The 23,479-nt window shown below is 55.4% G+C and overlaps 1 protein-coding gene across 1 annotated transcript in view; it reads left to right on the top strand.

Annotated features, from left to right (window-relative positions):
* Positions 1 to 23,479, top strand: part of LOC309674043 (lysine-specific demethylase 2A-like) — a 29,846-nt gene that overhangs the window by 2,623 nt on the left and 3,744 nt on the right. The window contains exons 3-15 of the mRNA XM_082485960.1: positions 285 to 331; positions 705 to 883; positions 2,458 to 2,564; positions 3,148 to 3,241; positions 6,277 to 6,430; positions 8,265 to 8,380; positions 9,564 to 9,690; positions 11,183 to 11,604; positions 18,682 to 18,765; positions 20,569 to 20,835; positions 21,054 to 21,185; positions 21,265 to 21,354; positions 22,251 to 22,963. Coding sequence (XP_082342086.1) covers positions 285 to 331; positions 705 to 883; positions 2,458 to 2,564; positions 3,148 to 3,241; positions 6,277 to 6,430; positions 8,265 to 8,380; positions 9,564 to 9,690; positions 11,183 to 11,604; positions 18,682 to 18,765; positions 20,569 to 20,835; positions 21,054 to 21,185; positions 21,265 to 21,354; positions 22,251 to 22,963 — 2,532 coding nt within the window. The remainder of the gene's footprint in view (positions 1 to 284; positions 332 to 704; positions 884 to 2,457; positions 2,565 to 3,147; positions 3,242 to 6,276; positions 6,431 to 8,264; positions 8,381 to 9,563; positions 9,691 to 11,182; positions 11,605 to 18,681; positions 18,766 to 20,568; positions 20,836 to 21,053; positions 21,186 to 21,264; positions 21,355 to 22,250; positions 22,964 to 23,479) is intronic.

Genomic DNA, 23,479 nt, shown 5'->3' with positions numbered 1-23,479 from the left:
CTCATTTGCTGGAAGCCACTGTACAACAGCTCATGCTCTAGAGGTGGTATGTCCTACTCCCAAATCTGCTTCCCTTGCCAGAAAGTGGGCCCAGGGTTTCACCCCAGCATTCAGCCCAGACCTGTGGCCCCAGAGATCTAGCTGTGTGGTCTTCACCCACACTCAAGAGGAAAAAAAAAAAAGCGTAATAGTATCTTCCGGGTGCTAATATCGGGGTTATAGGTGGGAAGGGTCTGCAACCAGAAGCACTTCATGATTTTTTTAGCAAGGTGTTTGTCCTGCAGGATGCCAGATCCGGACTTCAGCGTGAATGATGTGCGGCTGTGTGTCGGTAAGTGTCCGGGGACCACAGTGTGACCCTGCTGCACCCTGGGCAGATAGGGAGGAATGGGGAGAGTCATCCATTGGGTTTATCAAAGCTAGGGGTCTGGTTTTGTGGTTCCCCCAGTGTCTGTCTGGTTGAACCTGAGCCGACCTTTGCTAGTGTATCACAACTCCTACCTGCCTGAGGAGTCTAGTTTGACCTGAAGCAGCTTCTGTTTCAATGTGGGTATGGAAGAAGAGGATGTTATGGGAGAGGCCAAGACGTTGCACCTGTGTGTGGGTGGGTTCTTGAGGAAGGGTCCCATATCTCCTGGAGTGTCTTTTCTGGGTGGTCCCCTGTGCACAGGGACAGTTCCAGTGACGCCTGTCTGTTCTGGCAGGGAGCCGACGGATGGTGGATGTCATGGATGTGAACACGCAGAGGGATATTGAGATGTCCATGGCACAGTGGGCACGCTACTACGAAACACCGGAGGCCGAGCGAGAGAAACTTTACAATGTCATCAGCCTGGAGTTCAGCCACACCAAACTGGAGAACCTGGTGCAGAGACCCGCTACGGTGAGCGTGGCTCTTCCTTCCGTGGGAGTGTCTTTTTTTCCCTTGTGCTTGTCCTCTGTAGGCAAGGTGCAGCCTGGCACTTGACTGCCCGAGGAGAGGGACTGCTCAAAACATGCATGGGCTCAGCCAGGGTTGTCACCGCTGTGCTCTGGAAGCTGCTGGAGCTGATCCTGTGTTTGACTTGGACCTCATCTGCTATAGCTGATCTCACAGTAAGGCTGGAGCTGCCCAGCCTGTGCATCCCTCAGCTATAGTGACCACAGTCAAGTCTCTGGCATCTCATTCTGCAGAGAGCTGACTTGTTCACTAGCTGTCAGTAATTAGAGAAATGGAAGTGATTGGATGAGGAATAATTAGAGTGAAGTAACCTGGTCCTGCTGGCTGGTGATCAAGAACAGGCACAAGCTTGAACCTGTGTTTGAATAGAGAGGTTAGATTTGTGCTCAGCCATAGTGGATGTTGGGAACAGCATGGGGACGCTGGCTTCCATCCTCTCCCAGTTAGCTGATTCCACTGCCTACCGGGATCTTGGCTGTCAGTGCCATGCACTGCGCTGCTCTGGTGTTGGTGCAGAGCAGGGCCTAAATCGGACAGCAGAGCTCAGCAACGCATGCTGCAATTTGAGAGAGTAGTTAAAGCCAAGACACTGGTTGAGCTTTGTGGTTTCCTTGGTGTTTGGAAACCATGGTCTCGTTAGGACAGCAACCCTGTGTTCAGCTGGGACTCCAGAGGCTTGTGCAGCATGGCAGGGAGGGTTTCTGATGCAACATGCCAAAATCTCTGAAGGCAGAGGATGCCAAGACTGGAGGTGCGCTGGAAGAGGGGCAGGAGGCTGTTTGGCAGGGGGAAAACGAGTGGCCCTTACTGAAGTGTGGAAGGTGGGATGGATGGGATGGACATCCTGAGCTCCCTCTACAGGCGGTGGAGAGGAAGGGGCAGCTTTGTAGGGCTGTTCACTTCTCTCTGTTAACTGTAGAGGGAGCCTGGACATCTCTGCCTGCTCTTGGTTTCCTGAAGCTTAGCGAGTTGAATCCCACCCTAGCAGATGCTGCTCGGTATGATTTTTATGTAAGCCCAGTGCATAGCAGTTCCTGCCTAGCCCCTAAGTAGAAGACCAGCATCCCAGTACCACGCTTTGGATCTTGCCGTGGTGTTTGCTGCTTGTGTGAGTTCAGAGGCTCACTGTACACCAAGTGGCATCAGAACAGCTGGTCCCAAATGCTTTACCTGTGGGATTGCACCAGTGGCATCGGGAAGGTTGCTGGGTGTGTGGGGGGCCAAAAAGGGGGTATTGTGGCCATTCAGCTAACACCAGAGCTTCCTTCCCTTCCTTGGTCCTGTTGTTTGTTGTGGGTGTGCTCTGAGCTGCGCTGGCTCACAGTCTGTATGCAGCACCGCAGTGGCTTTGGTGGGCCTGGTGTGACCCTGCATGCCCCAGGTGCCCAGCTGTGCATGAGCTATGGGCATACCAGGCAGGCAATAGATGTTTGAGCTTCCAGGACAGCCTGGGGGTAGGAAAAGGGGTTATTGTGCCCCATTCATCTCTACTCATGTCTCCCACCTTTCTGCTGTAGGTGGATTTGATTGACTGGGTTGATAACATGTGGCCCAGACACCTGAAGGAGAGTCAGACAGAGTCTACGAATGCTATCCTGGAGATGCAGTATCCAAAGGTGCAGAAGTAAGTGACCTCCTGAGCTGTTCCAGTGGCGGCAGGCAGCAAAGCATCTCTTGCAAGAAAATTGCCCGAGGGAGGCGCACTTTGTGCCAAGGGAAAGTGGGAGGAACAGTCTCCCTGTTTATTTCAGCGGCTGATGCTTGTAAGGACACTGCAGTTAGTTATTTAAGCCCCTGCTGAACGCTGGGTGGAAGGGTAGTAGCGTTGCTTCTAGGAGCTCGCTTGCGCTTTGGGGAAACTCTCGAGGCTCGCCCAGTTGAACTGCTAGACGCTGCCCATTCTGCCCTGTAGGCCAGCCCTGGGACATGGGGGTTTCTAGTGCTGTCAGGTATGTGAGGATGAAAGCTCTCCTCTTGCCTGGACTAGATCTTTTTGTGGGCATGTGATATAAATGCAAAGTGAGCTCTCCTGCAAACCACCACCTCCCTGCAGCTAAAGTGCTTAGCAGTGCAGTAATTGGCTTCTGGCACTGCTCTGAGCCATTGGCCTGGGTTTGGGCAGCCCATTCCCTTTAAATATGTTGTATGCGCTCTAAAATGTGGATCACTGCTCCTTTTCACTTTATCGTCATCTTATTTTCTGCCAGGTACTGTCTGATGAGTGTCAAGGGCTGCTACACAGATTTCCATGTGGACTTCGGTGGTACCTCTGTGTGGTACCACATCCACCGAGGGGGAAAGGTAGGAGGACAGTCCCTGTTGGGAAAGTTATAGGTGCTTTAGTAAAGTGGCTTTTAGTCTGTTCACTTGTTGATCCTTGAAGGTGCAGGTCCCAGACAGCAAATTGAAGTCTTTCTACCCTAAACTTGTTTATCTGTGATTCTTGGAGGTAGTTCAGGACCTCAGAGGTCCACCAGGCACAGGCTGGAAACACATGCTGTAGAGATGATGCTGAGACAACATTATAAAACGATGGGGGTTGGAAGGGCCCTCTGGAGCTCCCCCAGTCCCACCCCCTGCCAGAGCAGGGGCACCTCCAGCAGTGGCACAGGACGGCGTCCAGGAGGGTTTGGAATGTCTCCGGAGTGGGAGACTCCACCACCTCTCTGGGCAGCCTGTGCCAGTGCTCTGCCACCCTCACAGGAAAGAAGCTCCTCCTCATCTTAAAATGAAGCTTCCTATGCTCAAGTTTGTGCCCATTCCCTCGTCCTGTCACTGCACACCACCGAAAAAAAGACTGTTGCCATCTACCTGGCACCCTCCCTTTAAGTATTTATAAGTATTGATAAGATCCCCCCTCAGTTGTCTTTTCTCTAGACTAAAAAGCCCCGAGTCCCTCAGCCTTTCCTCATAAGAAGGATGCTCTAATCACCTCATCATCTTAGCAGCCCTTTGCTGGACCCTCTCCAGCAGTTCCCTGTCCTTCTTGAAAACCCCGTGTCATGGTTTAACTCCAGCTGGTGCCTAGGCTCAAGAGTAAAGTGAGGAAAAACTTGCGGGTTGAGATAAAGGTAGAGCAAAAGCCACGCACGCAAGCAGAGCCAAACAAGGATTTCATTCACTGCTTCCCGTCGGCAGGTGGGTGTTCAGCCATCTCCAGGAAAGCCAGGCTCCATCACGTGTAACAGTTACTTGGGGAGACATCATAACTCCAAATGTCCCCCCTTTCCTCCTCCTTCCCCCAGCTTTATTTACTGAGTATGACATCACACGGCATGGAATATCCCTTTGGTCAGTTGGGGTCAGCTGTCCCACTGTGTCCCCTCCCAGCTTCTCGTCCCCAGCCTGCTCGCTCGCAGGGCGGTGTGAGGAGCAGAAAAGGCCTTGAGCACTTAGCAACAACCGAAAACATCAGCGCGCTATGAACGCTATTTCTCATCCCAAATCCAAACCATAGCACTACACCAGCCGCTAGCGAGAAAGTTAATTCCATTCCAGCTGAAACCGTGACACCTCTCGAATGGTTTCTGGTGAGAAGTGGCTCTGAAACAGTGTCAGATTTTGGCTGCTTGTCTGGAATCACTTCCTGTAACTCAGCCCAAGATGCAAAAGCTGAACCGCAGGCTCCGTCGAGCTTGAGTTCGGTTACAGACTTCATCTGAATGCAGTGTTTGTTCCTGGATGGGTGGCTTCCAGTTATAATTGTGCAGGGGTTTCCCTGTGCCAGGCCTCCGTCAGCCCCAGCTGTGCGTGGTACCGGGGCCTGGCTTGGAAGAAATCTGTCTGGGAGGGGATCTGGGAAGGCGCCAAGTCCTCCCGCTTGCCCTTAGGCAGGGTGAATCGCACCTTAAGCTCCCCTTGCAGGTAGGGATGTTGAGTTTGTTCTCTTAACTTTCAGAAAACAGGTCTGGAATAGTTTGGGTGCTGTATCACTGCAGGGGGTAGCTAGTACTTGAATAATGAAGTCGGACACCTTAGCTCGCAATTCCGCTACCCTCGAGAGCACAGTCATGTTCCAAGCATGACACTTAAGTCAATATGAAGTCCTTGCTGGGAAGACTTCCTCTCCAGCTGCCGTTGGCTGGATGTGCTGGTTGTCACGGGACTCAGACTGTGCTTTAGTGTTACCGCTGTAACAGCGTGGAAGAGCTGGTGTTCAGGTTTTTGCTAGTTGCAGTTGTCAGCTCTGCTGTAGTCGAGGAAACTTTGCACTGCTGTGCGGGGAGAGTGGTGATGCAGACAGACTCATCGTAGTACATTTGAATCGATGCAGTCAGAGCAGCAAAATCTGGTGGTAGCTTTTCCTAAAAATACTAAGCTGAGCTAATGTGGAGGAAAACATCCTGTAGTGCAGAATTTGCCAAAGGCAGGTCCCACCTCTTGCCCAGTGAAATGCACCTTAGCTCCTAACTTAACCCTTGTGAGCAATTAGAAGACACTTCACTGCTTCTGATAAAGACCATCAACCATCTAGGGCCGAATTCATCAAGGAGCCGGGGGTAAAAAAGGCTGCCTGTGGTGGCTGGACATCTCCTGAGAAAGAGCTTTGGACAGCCTTAGGATCAGGAGCCCTTTTGCTTGTACCTGCTGGGAAGGAACTGTCCATCTGAAGGCGGCTGGATGGGCTCCCTCCGCAGGCGGTAAAGGCAGATCTCTAGGAAAAAACTCTTGTCGCTTCCTTAGGACAGGTCCTGGGCAATTATTCCATCCCATCTTTCTCCACTGACTTAGACTAGGTTCAGGGAACACAGCAATCTCTGCCCCCCCCCTGAAGAATCTGGGTTTTTCACTCACCTTTCCTTGTAAAGGAGATGTAGTTGCCAGACTTACCAGCGATTCTGTTGGTTTGTGGCTCCAGTGCTTTCTCCCAAAGGAGGAGCTAACAGTCTCTGAAGAGCCTGGTGGGGGATGGATATCTGCTTGCCACCCATATTGCATGGAGCCAGACGGGTGCAAATCTCTAGTTCAGCTGTAGCTCTTACTAACATGGCAGAAACATGCAGGTAAATATCTCCTTTGTCTTTAACACTCTAGTGTCTTTGGTGGACTCTATATCACTTGACGCTGTGAATAACAACTTACAAAGCTCAGTCTACCTGTGGTGCTCAGCGTGTCAGGTCAGGAAGGACCTTGTTCGGCAGGTTGCCCTCTCAAATAGGACAGCTGTTTAGGTCACTTTACTGGGAATTCCTGCAGACTTGCGTCCTTTGTGGGTGGGAAGAGGAAGAGATTTAGATGTCTGGAGAGGGAGCGGGGCTGGTTTGGAAGAAGCAGGGGGTAGTCAGTAGCTGTTAATTACATGATGACTTACATACATGTGTTGTCTTTATTTGCAGATCTTCTGGCTGATCCCTCCTACACCCCAAAACCTGGAGCTCTATGAAAACTGGCTTCTCTCAGGGAAGCAGGGAGACATTTTTCTTGGGGACAGAGTGTCAGAGTGCCAGCGCATCGAGCTCAAGCAGGGCTACACATTTGTCATCCCCTCAGGTACCAGAGGGTGGGCAGGGGCATCCTGGCATTTGCCAGGCTTGTGGCAAGAGGCCGAAATTCCTGGGACACGAGCAAAATCAGAACAGGCAGGATTTAGCTTCCTCCTTCATGAGTAACTGGGAGAGGGAGATATGATGTGGCTCTGTCCTCTTGCTTGCCAGCTGCCTAAAACATGCCTGTCATGGCACTGTGGATTCAGCCTAAGTGACAAGAAAGCCACAGCTGCCTCACATCACACTTGATCAATTATTAAAGGAGACTTTCCCAGAGCCCATCATGTTGACATGCGGAGCAGTGCACATTGAGGACAAGGCTTCCTGGGTGTCTCCTGAAATCTCTGCAGAGTTGGGTTCAAATTATGAAGCGATGAAGGGAGCCAGTGTGCGAGTTTAAGGAACAAGGTGACCGCGCTGAACGCGAGAAAAGACAGTCGAACAGTCTGCACGTACCGGATATAGGAGAACTGGAAATCACGTAGCTAGAATCAGGTGTTGGAAAATGCTGAAACCCAGTAGGGAGCTGGGGAGCAGTAACATGGAGAGACTTGCAGGTAACTGCTTTGCAGAGGGCTTGGACAAGGAGGCTTGGAGGTTGGGAGTGGGAACACTCCCAAGAGTTAAGAGAAATCATTAGCCTGACTTGGTTTAGCAAGCAGAATAATTGGAGAGCGTCAGCAATGTCTTGCATACGCAGTGAGTACAGTGCTGTGCTGGAAAACGGCAAAGGCAGAAGAGATGAGGCAGATGAAACAGCAGCTCAAGTTGGTTGTTGCGAGGACTGGCTCACAGCCTTTTAGGATGTGTTGCAGACCCGGGATGTTTGCAAAATGTTGTGCTTGCACTAGGGAATACTCCCTTGTAAGGAGAAAGACCGTTGGATCCCTTTTGAGTCTTCTAATAAAATTGTTGCATAAAAATTGTGTCCGTAAGACTATCAGATGGCAAAGGATGCTGTAACCTGCCATTTCATTTTCAACAGCAGTGCAGGAATAAGCTGTGTTGTACGCATGTACCCCTGTAGCTTACAGCAAAACTGGGAACAAAAACCACCAGGGACTGCACGAGTTACTCACTTCTATCCTGGTACTATGAATGACACTTCTTTTGAATTGAGTGGCCTTGCCCGAAGGAAACCCGTGCTGGAATTCCCAAAATGTTGGGCTTGACTGGATTGCCTTGGAAATAGCAGAGCTGGGTCTGGAGTTGGTTTGAGGGTTCTTTAATTGTTGAACAGACTTTGGCAGACTGTTTTTCCTTGCTGCTGGTGTTTTTAGGCCTAATGCAGCTAGGAAGCAACTTTACAGAGACACTAGGATGACAAAGTGCTATGGACAGGAGGTGGATACTGGCACATCTGCCACCGTGGGAGGACGCGAGACCAAATCCATAGCTGTATTTAAGTGCCTAAGCACAAGGCTGTCTCTAGCTCTTGGATGGGTCAAGTGAGCTGCATATTGAGTCATTTGGTAGTGACACTTCAGGAGAGATGAACAACATTGCTGTACCACAGCAATGTCCATCCGCCTCAAAGAAGTGGAGTCTACGTGGTCCCTTCCTAGCCCTCTGCTGCTGCTCGGGCTGGCTGATGTGACAAGGGGTCCATAGCTGGTCTGCGTGTTTGCAGCTAACCTGGCTGTGGGTGAAGGGTGCAACGGTCAGGGTGGACTTAGCAGAGCAGCGTGGAGGTTGTGTGGATTCGACAGCCCTGCTCTGAAGAGCACAGCTCGTAAGAGATTGCAAAGGAATTGGAATTAGTAGGGACTGTCAGTTGTGAGACTCTGACCTCACCCAGTCGCTCAGAAGGATTCTTCAAACTCCGCTTTCTCTCCAAGGTTGGATCCATGCTGTGTACACTCCCATGGACACGCTGGTTTTCGGAGGCAACTTCTTACACAGCTTCAACATCCCTATGCAGCTCCGGATTTACAGCATCGAAGACCGCACGCGGGTAAGGAACTGCGGGAGAGCTGGGGGGACGTGACCTTCTGGAATGGTGGGGAGGGCGCAGCCAAGAGTGGTGGTGTGCAGGCAGGCAAGTTCCGTCTCACCCTGTGACAGATTGCTCCAACTCCAGCTGTATGGAAGCGAGATGTCCTAGCCTGCTACAGTTACAGGCAGGAACTTGGGCAGAGAGAAGGACAGACTGCAATGTGCACTAAGGCTTGTTGTGTCCCTTCGTGCTGCCTCCAGTCTGACACCAGGCTTCCGAGGGGTCTGGAAACTTTGATGGGGACCTTCCCTGGCTGCCCAAAGAGAAAGGCAGCAACGTGTTCATGGGAGTGCATCTTGCCTTACCTGGTTGCTTTCTGCTGCTGCTTGGTGTTGATTTTAGACCTCGATGTAGTCTAAGATGACTGAAACTAAAGGCTTCCTTAGGTCTCGAGCAGAGAATGCTGTTGGCAGGTGGGTGTTCTCGCTTTCTCCTTGTGGAGACACGGGTCCTGTAGTGCTCAGCTCCTTCAGGGAAGCTTTGGGCCACTCCTGCGCTGTGACGGATGGACTGTTGGTTGAAGCAGTTCAAGGTGCTGCAGCAGGCGGGACCTGTTGAGACATATGTAGAGCGTGTGCCTGCGTAGCCTCAGGAAGGTGCGAGGCAGGCAGCAGGGTCGGGGGCATCTTCTGCCTGCGTGCAAATCGCTGGCGCCAGTGTGACAGAGCCCCGATAGCACTCTGCTAAATGGCTGAGCTGGTAACACATCTCTTAATACACCAACCCTTTCCCTCCCCCCGTACAAATACTGTCAGATGCTGTGCTGGGGCTTGGGAATAGGACTTGAACCATTACCTTCCACTGAAATCTTTTGTGGCATCTGCCGCTTTTTTCTTGTACTAATGAGAAGGAGGTCTGCGGGGGAAGAGCTGCAACCCTAACAAAGAAAAATGAAATGTTAATGGCTTGCGAGTGAGTAGCGCCTGGTCTCTGCCCTGCCTGGTGATAATATCCTTCTGCAAGGAGAATTGCATCAGGCTGCCAGAAGCATGAATGATGCTGTTAAACATGTACGTGCGTTTCCTGTCTCTCAGGAGGGGATCCGTCTGGTTTGAGGCAGCAGTAATAAGAGCTCTATCTCCGTGCAGCCCTGTGATGAAGGAAGCCTGAGCGGATCTCCTTCCCCTTGCCTCTTTTGCAGGTCCCAAATAAGTTTCGTTATCCCTTCTATTACGAGATGTGTTGGTACGTGTTGGAGCGCTACGTCTACTGCATCACCAGCCGCTCACATCTGACCAAGGACTTCCAGAAGGAATCACTCAGTATGGGTAAGTGTTTATTCCTTCCTCAACCCTATCAAAGGGGTTTCTTCCACCCTTCTGCTGGGGTGCTGTCTGGCTCAGCAGCACGGTGGGCAGTGGAGGGCTCTGTGGGAAGAATTTGGGACCGTCACTTCCTCAATTTCACAGGGTGGTTTCTTTGGGTATTTCCTCCCTTTTCACTGTTTGTTGTGCTGAGCAGTCGGAGGACACTGCAGAAGGGCTGAAGGAAGATGCGATTTCTTTCTTTTCGTTTGAGCAAGAAATCAAAACTAGCCAGACTTTTGCTTCCTCCTTTGCCCCTGCAACGGGCCAGGTTCCTTGCAGCTGCAAAACCAGCACACAAGTTCCTGGCCTTGCTGGTACATGCAAAGCCTTTAACAGAAGAGGTAGAGGGAAGTCGCAGTAACCACCGGTGTGCTGTGGGCTGTGCAGCAGTAATGCTTTCTTGCTGATCAGGGCCTTCCTGCACACAGAGTTTTAAAGCGCTGTCAAGGTTATGTGCAAGGGAGGGAAGGAGTCTCTCGCAAAAGGAATGTTTGGCCTCTGTACAGCCAAGGCGCATGGGGCCTGAGCGGTGATCAAACAGATGATTCCTTGGAGACCCTTCTTCAGAGTGGGAGAGCACTGGATAGCCTCTACCCAAAGCCCTTGAAGTGAATCTGTCCTTGCCTCACATAAGAGGCTGTAAATGCTGACTCCTGGGCACCTCTCCTCGCAGCCACAGCCTCTTCAGGGCTTTTGATTTCTCTCCAAGGGGCTCTAGCAAGAGGGACGCGGCTCCCAGGTCTTGTCCTTCACCTGTGGCCTTCTTGAGATCTCCCTCAGCATTTTGTTTGGGAAAGGCTGTCTCTGTCCTCCTCCTGCCTGGAGGCCTCCAGCACCTTCATCACCTTTTCTGTACCACTGAGCAGTGTGAAGTGGGAGGTAGTGCAGAGAGCTGAAAGGAAGGGAGGTGTGCTTTATTGTGCACAATCGGGCTCAGAGACCTCACAGTCATCTAGTGAGTCCACATCCTCTTTTCTCCCGTCACGAAGGCAGGATCAAGGTCCCAAGTCACTTGCAGGACCGGATGGATGGAGATCCCAAGTCCTCCAAAGCAAAGTCAGGTCAGACGGGGCTTTGAGCAACCTGGTCTAGTGGAAGGTGTCCCTGCCCATGGCAGGGGGGTTGGACTTGATGATCTTTAAAGGTCCCTTCCAACACAAACAATTCCAGGATTCCATTAAATTCAGTCTAGAATGTTGCTCTCTCCTCTTCTGGGAGGTTTTCCCATGTCCTGTGCCTCATCTTCCCACAGAACAAGCCAGGAATGGGAAAGGGTTTTAGCTGTTCTTTTCCAGGCACTGTGTGCCCCATCATTTCCTCTCTTTGTCCCCGTATGTATCTGTTGCTCCGGCATCTCTGGTAACTGGGGGGGATTCCTCTAGAAACTGAACGCCTCCTGTGAGCCAGTGTCTGGCCACTGTGCTCTTCTCTCACTCTTTCTCCATCACGGCAGATATGGAGCTGAGCTCCTCGGACTCGGTAAACATGGAAGAGGAGGAGGAAGAGGAAGAAGAGGAGGATGCAGCAGGGAAGGAACCCAGGCGACCGGTCACAAGGCGGTCCATTCTCACCAGCCCAATAGCCAATGGTGCCAATGTGGACTATGATGAACTGGGCAGGAGCTGCCGGAGCAGCCTGCCGGGTCTGAAGAAGACCCCATCTATAGACTCTTCTGACTCCAGCCGGGGCTCCCAAAACGGCCAGGCCTGGGACCCGAATGGTGGCAGCCCGCGCAAGAGCAGGAAGGTGCACCTGACGCAGTTTGAGCTGGAGGGGCTGCGCTGCCTCGTGGACAAACTGGAGTCGCTCCCTCTGCACAAGAAGTGCGTTCCTACCGGGATTGAGGATGAGGACGCCCTCATCACTGACGTCAAGGTACGTAGGCGCGAGGGAGCCGCAAGCGTTGCCGTTCCTCGGGGCTGCCGCTTTCTTGCGGCATTGGAGGCGGAAAGGCATTTGCCCACAGGGAGACTGTGCTTGATGCTGATCTTGCCCCTGTCCTGGCCAAAGGGGTGATGTGTCTGCAGGCTTGGTGTCCTCTTCTTCCTCTCCATGAGGCTGATGTTATACCAGCTGGTGCTGAGGACAGCCCTTGCTTGAGTTTTGGGTTGGGGCTAGCAGGAGCAGTTACTGCTCCCAGACAGCATGGCTAAGACTCCTCTGGGGATGCTCTGGGCCCTGTCTGGGTCCCTTACGGGTGTCAGTGCAAGAGCGCTTGTTTGCCATGCGGTTCGTTTCCGGTTCTGGCTGTGGACTCCTTGCGCTGCTGGACCTTGTGACAGTGGGAGCCTTTTCCTTGCCTCAGGTGGATTTAGCCTTGTTTCTTTGGGTTGTTTGCAGAGGATGTGACCTTAGGTTATATGAGTCTATTTTTTTTCTTTTTTTTTTTTTTTTTTCTTTTCCCTTGCCTTGCTTTACACCCTGAGCTGTATCTGCCAGGTCTGCTGCGCTGACTCCATGAGCTTTGGTGTTTTAGCCCTTTCAGCACTGAAGTGAGAATGTCAGCCTCGCTCTATTCCCAAAAAGTCCATTTTAGTTCCTAAAACCACAGTTACCTTCTGCTCCCTTCCTTGCTGATGGTAATCTGTTCAGCGGCTCGCCTGTACCAAAGCTGCCATGCAAATACAGCCATAGGTGTATCCTTGTCTTTGCCATCATGTTTCTTTTCCAAGTGCTGTCTCCTGATTGATTTATTTATTTATTTATTTATTTTTGGTGGGGGTATTTGGTAAATCCGGTGTTTTGCTGCATTTGGAGCAGCGGGTGCAGCTCTGGGGTCTCAGGGTGGGCTGTCATTTGCAGGCTGAGCTCTGGTGGAGCTTGGCTGAAGGAATAGGAGTAGGTGCTGGTAGTGGGCTACAATTCTGGTTTCCTGTGGCTTTTTCAAGTGCGCTGTGTATGCTGTGGCCTTTGAGTAGGCAGCGCGTGTGTTTCTGAGCCACTGCAGTGTGGTAGCCTCAGCCCTACCACAGACCGTATAATGATGCTCTAAAGAAACTCACGCTGAGCTTTGAGCGCAGCATTTCACCCTTGGACTGAGAAAGGGAGGCTGGTGTTGTGTGTTGGGTGGTTTGAAGGCAGAGCATTCAGCGTTGTCGGTGTTCAGCTGGGTTTTGAGACTTTTTAAAGGACCTGTTATGTTCTGGAGCTAATGGACTCTGGTTTTGCTGTGACCCACCAGCCCTCATGTCCAGTTGTACCTTGCAGATGAGCAGCGGGTTAAAGTCCCTGCAGTCCAGTCAGAGAAAACAGCTTCCCTGAAGGACTTGTTCCTTAACACTGGCTGTCCTCTAAGGTTCAGAAGTATCGTGAGCTGCAGGACTCTGTCCCTCAGGACTAGCAGCCTCACAAGTAAAACCTGTGCTACAGGGTGTCCTCAAAGCATGAAGGTCCTTAGTCATCAGACTGCAGTGGCTGGAGAAAACGGGACAAGTTTGTCAAACTACAGCAAACCTCTGCTTTCAAAACTGACATTTTCCTTAGGGGTGATGGAACTGGCAAATGTAGGTTGGCTTATAAAACCTGAAAAGAGGTAAGACATTTCTAGCTAAACCTTTTAACTGGTCTGGTCAGTGAAAAACTCAATGAGTGAAGGTCTGATTTTCAATAACAACAGCTTGTATGGCAAACACCTTATTTTTTTTATTATTTTTTTTTAAGGCAGGACAAGTTGTTACCAAGCCAGAAGTGTGAAGTGGCTGTCTCTCCATCTGTAACTCATGATGTGGGGGGTACAGGTCCTATTTCAGTCACGTTTCCTATATAAGCCTTGGTATAACTCCCTCCTCTAATAGCTTTTGTGTTCTTGTGCAGCTGCAGCTTACTCTCCCAGGACACAGTCCTGCCAGGGCTGTGTGTAAGCGCATCCCTTTCCTTCGCTGGTCTTGTTGCGACTCTCCTGCCTTCCCTCCCAGCTCTTGGAGGTGTGATCCACGTGGAATCCCTTGTGCTGCCCCCCAGACCTGGATCCCTTCAGTTCATCTACTATTTCTCTTTATGCGCTAGTGGAGAACTATAGCCTAATCCATCTTCAGTGATCTAAGCTAAACAGAAAGCATATGTCCTCCATAGCATCTTTGCCTGACTCTGGGACCATCGGTCTCCAGCAGGTACTCTAACCCTTACGTCACCAAATGAGGTCATTAACAGACCTGGGATCTGGCCAAGAGGACTGTTGGGAAGGACCCACTCTAGAGAACCACAGAACCAGTGTGCTTTCAGCGCTCGCCAGCTTTGCTGCCGTCACTTCGTAGCTGTCTTCCAGTTAGGCAGATGCTGTGTTGTGGAAGGCTTTTGTGGCTGTGGCCTGCATGTGCGGTTGGTCTGTCTGCTAGCCAGGGTCAGAATGGGGTGTTTTCTCATCGTAGACCCCAGACATGCAGGTAGTGACCTGGCACCTTGATCTCCCTGTTAGATCAAATGTCCTACTGTGCTTCCTGGCACCCTCTGCTAACTGGTGTCCCCGGGCACACAGGAGCAGGCACGGAGCAGAAAAATGCTGCCTTTTCCCACAGTGTCTTATGTGGTGATCATGACTTCAGGATGTCCATGTGTTGGGTCCTGTGAAGAAATACACTTCTGGGTCCTGTCAAGAGTTGAGCCTGCAGCCATCGCATGGTGGGACATGACACACGTGACACTTTGGATGTGACAAAGATGTGCTTCCAGCTCCATGGCAGGCGAGATCATCCACCTCCTGAGACTCTGTAAACAAGGCTGCATCAGGCGTCTTGAATAGGAAGATCATGTTGCCACCTCTGCCTCTCCTTAACCTTTCTAGCTTTGCCTGTCTCCCTTGGAAAACTCCTGATGACACCACACGCTGCCTTCTGAACCGGTGACTGGCAGCTGCTCTCCAGTGGCTTAAATGGGAGAGCCTGCAGAAATCAAAAAGGCTTTTAGCACTGCCTGAGGAGAAGATCTGCCTTTGCGAAATGAGGTGGTGATGTGTCGCTTTGTAGCACTGTTGTCTTGCTGAAAAATCTCCATGCCTCTCTGCGTGGCCTGTACTGGGGTTGTTGGAAAGATCATTGGCAAAGAGGGAACTTCCGAGAGGTCCCATTGTCTTTTGACTGCATCATTTGTGACCCCTCTTGGGGTATGCTAGTTTCCCTCATTTAGGCTTCAGAGGAGCAGGAGGGTTCATGGGGCTCTGGCTTTAGAGCTGTCAGACCTGCTGTCCACTGACTTATGGGGACCTTAGCACACGTTTGAACCATTCGCTTGCCACCGTGCCCTGCAGTAACTGGCACAAATGGGTTATATTTGGGCTGTGGATGGCGGCGTTGGAGCACTAGGCATTGTAGAAACAAGAAGAGCTTCTAAAAATGCAGATCCTGTCTCCAGAACCTCATCTCAAAGCTTCTGGTCTGGCATTGCCCACGTACCTGGCTCTGTGTTGTGCTGGGTCCCCCTGTGGTCAGAGACACCTCCTCGCTCCTCTACAAACCCATGTTACTCCTCTCATTTGTCTGGTCTGCTCCTCCTGTGGGTCACGTCTGCCTGAAAACCTTCCCCGTGCCTCCTGCTCTCCTTTCCCTGCCCCAGTAAATCTGCCAGCTGGAATCTGCTTTCCCAAGACAGTTTGTTTCTCCAGGTGCTCACATCTAAGAGAAGCGGCAAACATGTCAGCCTGCTGAAGCCCAGCGGGTGTAAAAGCACTGATGAGCACCCTTGGGAGGAGTGAGTGATCTGAGGGCACTCCACTCCCTCTCCATGGCCATGGGGAGAGTGTGCACAGTCCCCCGTTTGCTGCAGGGCAGCAGGACAGAGAGAGGACTTGGTGAGGAACAGGGGCTGCCTCCACCAGGGATGGATGAGGAAGGCCAGGGTGGCCTGTGAGCTGTGCCAAAAAGGTCCCCCCTTGGTGGAACAGCAGTGGCCACCCTCCTGCCTGCAGGTCAGGTGAGACTAAACCACAGTGTGAAGCGCTGAGCTGTGTGCGTGGCTCTCCTCCCCGTGCCTGTGCCAGCAGTGTGGCATCCATGAGATCCCTGACACATTCACAATTGCTGTCCAAATGGACCAAACGGGAGCACCGCAGCCTGGAGCACACCGGGCCAAAGACCCCTGTGCTGTCCTGCTTGACCGGGCGTCACCTCAGCCTGCCATCTCCATCTGATGTGCTTGACCTTGGCGATGTGACCGAGGAGCCACCCTGCACCTCCTCTGTGCTGGTCCAAACCACGCTGCAGGGCTGGGTGTCCCCAGTGTGATGCAGAGAGTAGGATCCACGGAGAGCCTGTCCCAAGGGCCCAAGGGTGTCGTTGATGGTTCAGGTGGTGACAGTCTGGACCCAAGTGTCTGCTCAGTGTGGCTCAGTGGCTTCCTGGGCTTTCCAGGGGCAGGAGAGCTGAAAGCTGAGGTTGCCAGCAGATGCTTTGGCCGCATTAGGAGCGGGAGCAGTCACTGTTGTCCAGTGCTGTTTTGGGGAGCTTGCTTTATCTCCAGAGCTTCCTCCATTTTAATTTCGGTGGTCTGGAGGCAGTGTCGGGGGGCGTCCGGGGGAGCTGGGGCTGATTGGGGAGATGTCGCTTCACCCGGTGTGCGTTTGTCCCCCTCTAGCGGTTAGGTCACCGGTGGCTTTGGGACTACAGCCGCTCCCAAACTTAGCTGACGGGATGCTTGTCAGGGAAGGTCCATGCATCCAGGTCGGGAGGCTCTGGGTGCAGTCCCTGCAGCCCGCACGCTTTTTGGGGCTGATCTCCCGATCTTCTTTGCCTTTATTTAAAAGCCCCTTCTCCCCGCTCACGCCAGTGCCGTCTCCTAGATCCAGGTGGGTTCGGCTTCCAGCAGGAACCCCACACACACCAAAAACTGCCTCGGAGAAGACAAAAGAAAGGCGTCAGGGAGGCCGGGCGTGAGTGGGGCTGTGGGTAAGGGCTCTCCGCCATCCTCTTCCCCAGCCTGCCCCGCCGGCCCTTGGGGAGCCTGGCCCCGACTTCTCCGATTGCGGTGGCGGAGGGAGGGAGGAAGGTGGGCCGCGCTGCTCGGGGCCCCTGCGCCAATCCGTGCGGCGCCAGCCGTCCGTCCCGGCCCCTCCCGGCTCTGCAGCAGAACGGCTCTGCCCTCTGCTCGTTCGCTCGCTTTTTCTCTTCTGCCATCTTCCCGTTGCAAAGCATTGCTGGGAACCGCATGTGGGTGACGCAGCAGCATTGTTTCAGGCTCAGGAAGCTGCCGCTGCTGCTGCCCAAGGGCTCGGGAGGAGCACGAGGCTGCCAGTGCGGCTGCCGGAGCCGGGGAGGAACCGGGGGCGTTCGGGGCGGGGGGCACGGCTGCTCCCCCAGCCGTGTCCCCGAAGACCTGGGGTCCGCCTCGGGTCCGCTCAGACTGAGCCAGCCCCTGGAGGTGTCTGGGGAGAGGGGGGGGCCCCAGCCCTCGCAGTGCGGGCACCGAAACAAAGAGGGCTCGGCAAACTTCGCCCCAGAGTCTCGGCAGCTCCAGAGACGCAAGGTCAGGCAGTTGGCAACGCTGGCGGGATGGGGAGGGGACGCGGGGACGCTCTGGACCCAGCCAGGGTGGGAGGGGACCATGGGGGGGGACCCCTGCTTCCCTGGAGGGGTCCCTGGCTGGTGCTCAGGCTCGCCTCTCCCCTCCCCTCCCCTCCCCTTCCTTGGGGCGCGCTTGCTGGTGCCGAGTTCCTGGGGAAGCATGCGGTGAGCTCGCAGGGTCCCCTCTGCTTTGTGTCCCCTCCGCTTTGTGTCCCTCCTCCCAGCCCAGAGCGCGAGGGGTCAGAGAGGACAAGGGGGCTATCTCCCACCCCGGCACCGAGCCAAGATTCAGCTCCAGGACCCGAGTGCCCCCCCCTTCCCCCCCCCCTTCCTCCCCCAACACCCTTTATATCCCCCCCCCCCCAGCTCCGAGCGTGCGTGAGCCACCTCCATCCCCCGCGGTGCCCCGGGCAGGGGGGGCGGCTGCGGTTCCCTGCCCACACATATATATAGGGGCCCCCCACCACCACCACCACCAGCCCCTGACCTTTCCTTTCGGCGTGTGCTTATGGGAAGGCTGGTGGGGAGGCGGAAAGTCTGTAGGCAGCACGCTGTGCTGGCGGGGAGCGGAGGGGAGGCCACGGCTTCCTGCCGCCCGAGAAGGACTGGGGGGGAGCCCTGGCAAGCTGTACTGGGGCCCGGAGAGCTGGTAGCCCCCCACTGAGGACACCAGCCAGCCCCTGCCCTGGCATGGCCTGGCAGCTGGGAAGCACCACGCGTTGGGGGATGCCGGCAGGAGGCTCCTGCCTGCGTAGTCATGGCAACGCCAAGTAAATAAAGCACCTTTGCAACCGGCAAATTCGGTGGGGAATGGCTATGGGGAGGGGGCTGCGATGGAGGGGAGCGAGAGGGACGAAAGGGACAGGGTGAGTGTGGGGGGCACCCGTCCACCGAGAGCGAGGGTGTCTGTCGTGCCGTAGGGCAGCGTGCCCGTCCGGTCGGTACCGAGGGATCTCTCCTGCCAAAGCTAAACCCCGAGGCAGTGCAGGGGAGCAGCTCTTGGCTACCCGGCAGCTTGCGCCAGGCTACAGACGGGCTGCTGTGGCACCATGTCCTGCCACCGCTGCACCCTCCGGCTACCCCGTGGCCAGGGACCGTTGCAAGGGAGAGACGGAGCGTGTTTCCTCCCCCATAAGTCCCCCTGGACTGCAAAAGCTTGGCGCTCTCCCCCTACCACTGCAGAGGAGCGGGGCCTCGAGGCTGAAATGCAGTTTGATGAAAGCGCTCGTGCAGATCGACTCGACAGAGGTTGTCTGTCTAATGTGGGGAGGGATCGTTGCTCGCGGGCGTGGGTAGAGGAGGGCTCCTTCCCAGCCGTGTTTGAAGCACGCTGGCCTTGGCATCTGGTCGGAGCCTGCCTCGCTGGCGGGAGCCTTATTTCGCTCTGCTCACACCTGTGCTTTTTGTCTCTCTTCCATTCCCCCCCTCGCCCCCCCCCACCCACCCACCCTCTCTCCATTAGCTGCTGCTAGAAGAATACGCGAACAGCGACCCCAAACTGGCACTTACAGGCATCCCCATCGTCCAGTGGCCCAAGAGAGATAAGGTAGGAGCTGCGAGGAGGGGACCTGGGTGGGTATCACCTGTGGTTGAGCTGGTAACCTGTCCTCAGCTCATCTGCCGCTTGGGACTGGGGTGTAACAGCATTGCTTCCGTACCTACCTCGGGGGCCCACGTCGGCGGGCAGAAAGGGAGCAGTGCAGAGGCAGGCTGTGGGGCACAACCACCTCCACAGCACCGCGGGCAAACCTGTTCGCTGGCAGCGGTGGAAGTCTCCCACCGTGTCCGGTTACCCCGACGGGTGGTAAATGGGTCAGTCCCAGCTGCTCCATGTTCTCCAGCCCCTCAGTCGTGCTCAGAGGAGCTGGAGCCCTGCTGTTGGTGGAAGGGGTGATCCTCTAAAGGGAGCTTTCCAGTTTGACAAGGGAGCCCTGGGTGGTCAGAGTAATGTGTGTCAGGGGAGTGTATTGCTATTGCACTCCCCGAGAGATGAAGGGTGAGGTGTTGGGGTTGATGCTGATTATCAGCCCTGTTGGTGGGCAGTCTGACCCCCAATGCCAGGTGAGCGTACCCCTTGGGTCCCAGCCCCTGCCAGCACACTGCCCATGCTGTAGCGTTGGCTCTTGTGACCCCAAGGAAGGCAGCTCTCTCCTGGAGGTCTCTACCTGCAGTTAGCAGCCAGCTTCTCAGGAAAAGGACCTTTCAGTGCGCTCCTGCCCCTCCCTCTCCAGCTACGCTCGTAACCCAGGGCCCAAAGCTGGGCCACGGCCCAGGCTGAGCTCGCTGGGCAGATGGAGGTGAGGAGCAGCCCTGCCGCTGGCTGGCCGGACTTCCCCTCCGCAGGCTGCCTTCCCGTGACCCGCCAGGACGGCTCCCATAGGTCACTGCTTCCTTCCTGCCAGGAGACGGGCTCATGGGCAGGTGTATGGGAAGAGCAGGACCCCATCACACTGGGAAGGGTGGGTAACACCCCATTTGGGTGTCTGGAGACAAACAAGCCTCTCGGATTGCCCTTTGGAGGTGCCTGTCTCTGCCTGCCTGTCCTGCTCAAGGGGATCCAGTGTGATTTCCAGGTCCTTGAGCACCACAAGCATCTCTGGCAGCTTTTCTGGGAGAAGAGACCCGGAGTCATCTACATGCTTTGGATGCGGCACTCAGATGCTTGGTGCATCCCCGACCCTGTCCTCGTGTTGGGTTTTTTGGGTGCCTGCCTTTCCCCAGGCCCATCAGCTGTGGTGCACACACACCATCACGGCCAATCCTAGAAGGATGCTGCGAGGGTTGATGGGATGTGTGGTGGCAGTTGTCTGCTGGAGAGCTGTGCTGTCCCACCTGCACTGTAAACAGGGATGCTTAGGTCTCCCCAGCACGCCTCGAGCTCATGGGAAAGAGTGACCAGAGCACTCTCATCAGAGCTGACCCCTGTCCCCTTGTGCGGCTAGCAGAGGGACCTGGGTGGCACAGAGAGAGGACAACCTTTCTGGCTGCCTGGGTAGACTTTGTCATTCTTTGCCTCAGAAGGAAAGAGTGGCTCTTCTGGAGCACCACGATGCTTTTGGGACTCAGCAGCCCTTTTCAGACCCATTTCTGACTCCTGGTAGGGGGTGGGAGGAAGGAGAGCTCTTGGTGTGGGGTGGCGAAGGCTGAGCGGGATGCGCTCAAGGAGGGCTGCCCTGGGCAGTGCCGATACAGGCTCCTTTGTCTGCAGAGAGGTGAGGGAGCGCAGCTGCTCTCTGGCACATTGTCTGAGGTCGCAGCAAGGGAGCTGGGGATCAGAGGCTTTCTGATCCAAGCGGAATTCAGCGGTTCGCTCATCTCATGCCACTTACCTCTCTATTTCTGTTGCCAGCTAAAACTCCAGGCCCGGTTGAGGGTGCGCCTGCCCACCATCCCCATCACCAAACCGCACACCATGAAGCCAACCCCCCGCCCGACACCCGTCAGGCCTACGGTCTCTCCCATCGTGTCAGGCGCCAGGCGGAGGCGGGTGCGGTGCCGAAAATGCAAAGCTTGCATGCAGGGCGAGTGTGGCATGTGCCACTATTGCAGGGACATGAAGAAGTTTGGTGGCCCTGGCCGCATGAAGCAGTCCTGTGTCCTCCGGCAATGCTTAGCGGTGAGTCTGCGGCCTGATCCTTTTCTCAGAAGTCCGCTGCAGCTTGGCGGCAACTCTGTGTGGGTGATTAGGGTCAGACAGAGGAGGGTAGTTGGCCAAGTTTGATTTCTGGGTGATAGTTGGTCCCTTCCCCATGATTCAGGCAGTGAGGGAGAGAAGTAGGAAAGGGGGAAGGCTGTCCCACCTTGCCCTGGTTTCACTCCTGCTTTCCTTTGTAGCCCAGGCTGCCTCACTCGGTCACGTGTGCACTTTGCGGGGAGGTGGATCAGAATGAGGACTCACAGGACTTTGAGAAGAAGCTCATGGAGTGCTGTATCTGCAACGAGATTGTTCACCCTGGCTGCCTACAGGTGAGCGGCGTGGACGCTGGGGCAGAGGGAGCTCGGCCATGGGGAAGGACTGCTGCTGACTACCCTCTTCTCTTTGCAGATGGATGGTGAAGGGCTGCTCAACGATGAGCTCCCTAACTGCTGGGAGTGCCCCAAATGCTACCAGGGTGACGACGCAGAGAAGGGCCAGGTAGGAGGCGAGCTGTGCTGTGGCAGGGCAGGACATGCGTCCTTCATCCCACTGCATCCTGCTGAGGGAGATAGGCAGCGTTCAACCAGGCTGGGCTGGAGGGCAGGCAGGCACCAGTGCAATCCAGGGGACCAGTTGGGCAGTGAATAGTAAGAGTGGGGGTTATTGGGGGTGCAGCGCAGCAGCGCTTGGAGGCCTGGCAGCATCCTGTGGCAGTCTGGTCCCGGGGTCCTGCAGGGGTGCGAGCTGACAGCCTCCTGCTCTCTGTCCCCGGCTCCCAGGGAGCCTGTCAGCAGGCCAAGGCCAGGCTCCTGCAGAAGCGGCAGCCAGGTTCCTCTGCCAGGCAGCAAACGGACTGCGTGCGGCGGCAGTTGGCCCGCTGGTGGTTGCCAGCGCTGCCCAGGACGCCGGCCTACAGCTGCCGCATTGCCCGTAGGACCATGTCCACTGCTGTGGATGGAAGCACAGCAGCTAAGGCAAGCCAGGTGGGGAGCAGCCTCCGTGGGGCACCTTCACCTTCTCTTGGGTGCTCTGCATGCTTGGGGTGCACATTTGCCTGGTTCCTGGGTCCCCCAGCACTTCAAGCAGATGTCATGAGCACCCCTTGTCCCCACAATGTCTTGTGCTGAGCTGTGATCCTGAGAGTTTCCGCTGCAAGAGAGGAGATGCTGTTAGTCACGGAGTGGAACCCACCCCCAACCTCAGGGAACACCCCTTTTGCAAAGGGGGAAGGAAAATGTTGGTTGCTGGTGTGTGGGTGCACTCTGGTCCTGGTGGTACTGGGCACTGCTGGTGCAGACACTGCTGTTGCCCCAGGGAAGAGGAGAGGGGGGGATGCATTCCCCAGGCCCACCGCGGCTCCGTCCCTGCTAACCTGCCTCCTCGCTTCCCCACAGAAACGGAAGGTGGAGGAGAGCGACGACGACACGGCGCAAGCCAAGGTGCTGCGGCCCCTGCGGAGTTGTGAGGAGCCCCTGACCCCACCGCCCAACTCACCCACCCCCATGCTGCAGCTGATCCACGACCCAGCATCACCACGAGGCGTGGTGACGCGCTCGTCCCCCGGAGCCGGCCCCAGCGACCACCACAGCGCCAGCAGAGACGAGCGCTTCAAGCGACGGCAGCTGCTGCGGCTCCAGGCCACCGAGCGAACCATGGTGCGGGAGAAGGAGAACAACCCCAGCGGCAAGAAGGAGCTGTCAGAGGTGGAGAAGGCCAAGCTGCATGGCTCCTACCTCACTGTGACACTTCAACGCCCCACCAAAGACGTCCATGGCACTTCTATCGTCCCCAAGCTGCAAGCCATCACAGCCTCCTCCACCAACCTGCAGCACTCTCCCCGTGTGGTCATGCGCCATGCGCCCGCCAGGATGCCCCTGCGGGGCGGCGGGGAGGAGGAGGCAGCCGCTGAGGAGGAGGAGGAGGAAGAGGAGGAGGAGGACGAGAACGCGGAGGAAGGGGGGGCGGCCCGGCTCAACGGCCGAGGGGGCCGGGCGCAGGAGGGTGAGGAGAGTTGGATGCAGCGCGAGGTGTGGATGTCCGTCTTCCGCTACCTCACTCGCAGGGAGCTCTGCGAGTGCATGCGGGTGTGCAAGACCTGGTACAAGTGGTGAGTGTGGGGACGCGTGGTGGTGGTGGTGGAGGGGGCACAGCCAGGCCTGCCCGTGTCCTGACCCCTGGACCGGGCACGGCCACGCCAAGCCATGTGCCTGGTGGGCAGCCAGAGGGAAGGGGGGGGAAAGGATCTCACCTCGGTGCCCTCCCTTCGCTCCCCGGGCAGCTTTTCCCTCGGACCTGCGGCCAGTCCTGCTGGCTGCTGCCTCTGCCGTATGCGCACTGGTTTTTATCACCCCCTTCTGCTGCCTTCCTCCTGTCCCTTCTGTTGGGAGGCGGCGGCAGACTGTGCTGTCACCTGAGCACCTGTGGCCCCCGCTGTGTCCTTGCGAGGTGCCGATGCCCTTTCCTCACCTGCCACCCAGCGTGGTCCTTGTCCTTCCCTGCCTCCCATCCTGACTCGGCCTCCCGGTAGGCTGAGCTGGGAATGGGTTTGCTGGCTGGAAACGCCGCAGCAGGGGGGTGGCAGGCCTGAAGACAATGCTGGCAGCGGGACAGCTGTGGATGGAGG

The sequence above is a fragment of the Vanellus vanellus genome (assembly GCF_965231255.1).
Source record: "Vanellus vanellus genome assembly, chromosome: 6".
NCBI lineage: Eukaryota > Metazoa > Chordata > Aves > Charadriiformes > Charadriidae > Vanellus > Vanellus vanellus.
This window is presented reverse-complemented; position numbering and strand designations above follow the sequence as displayed.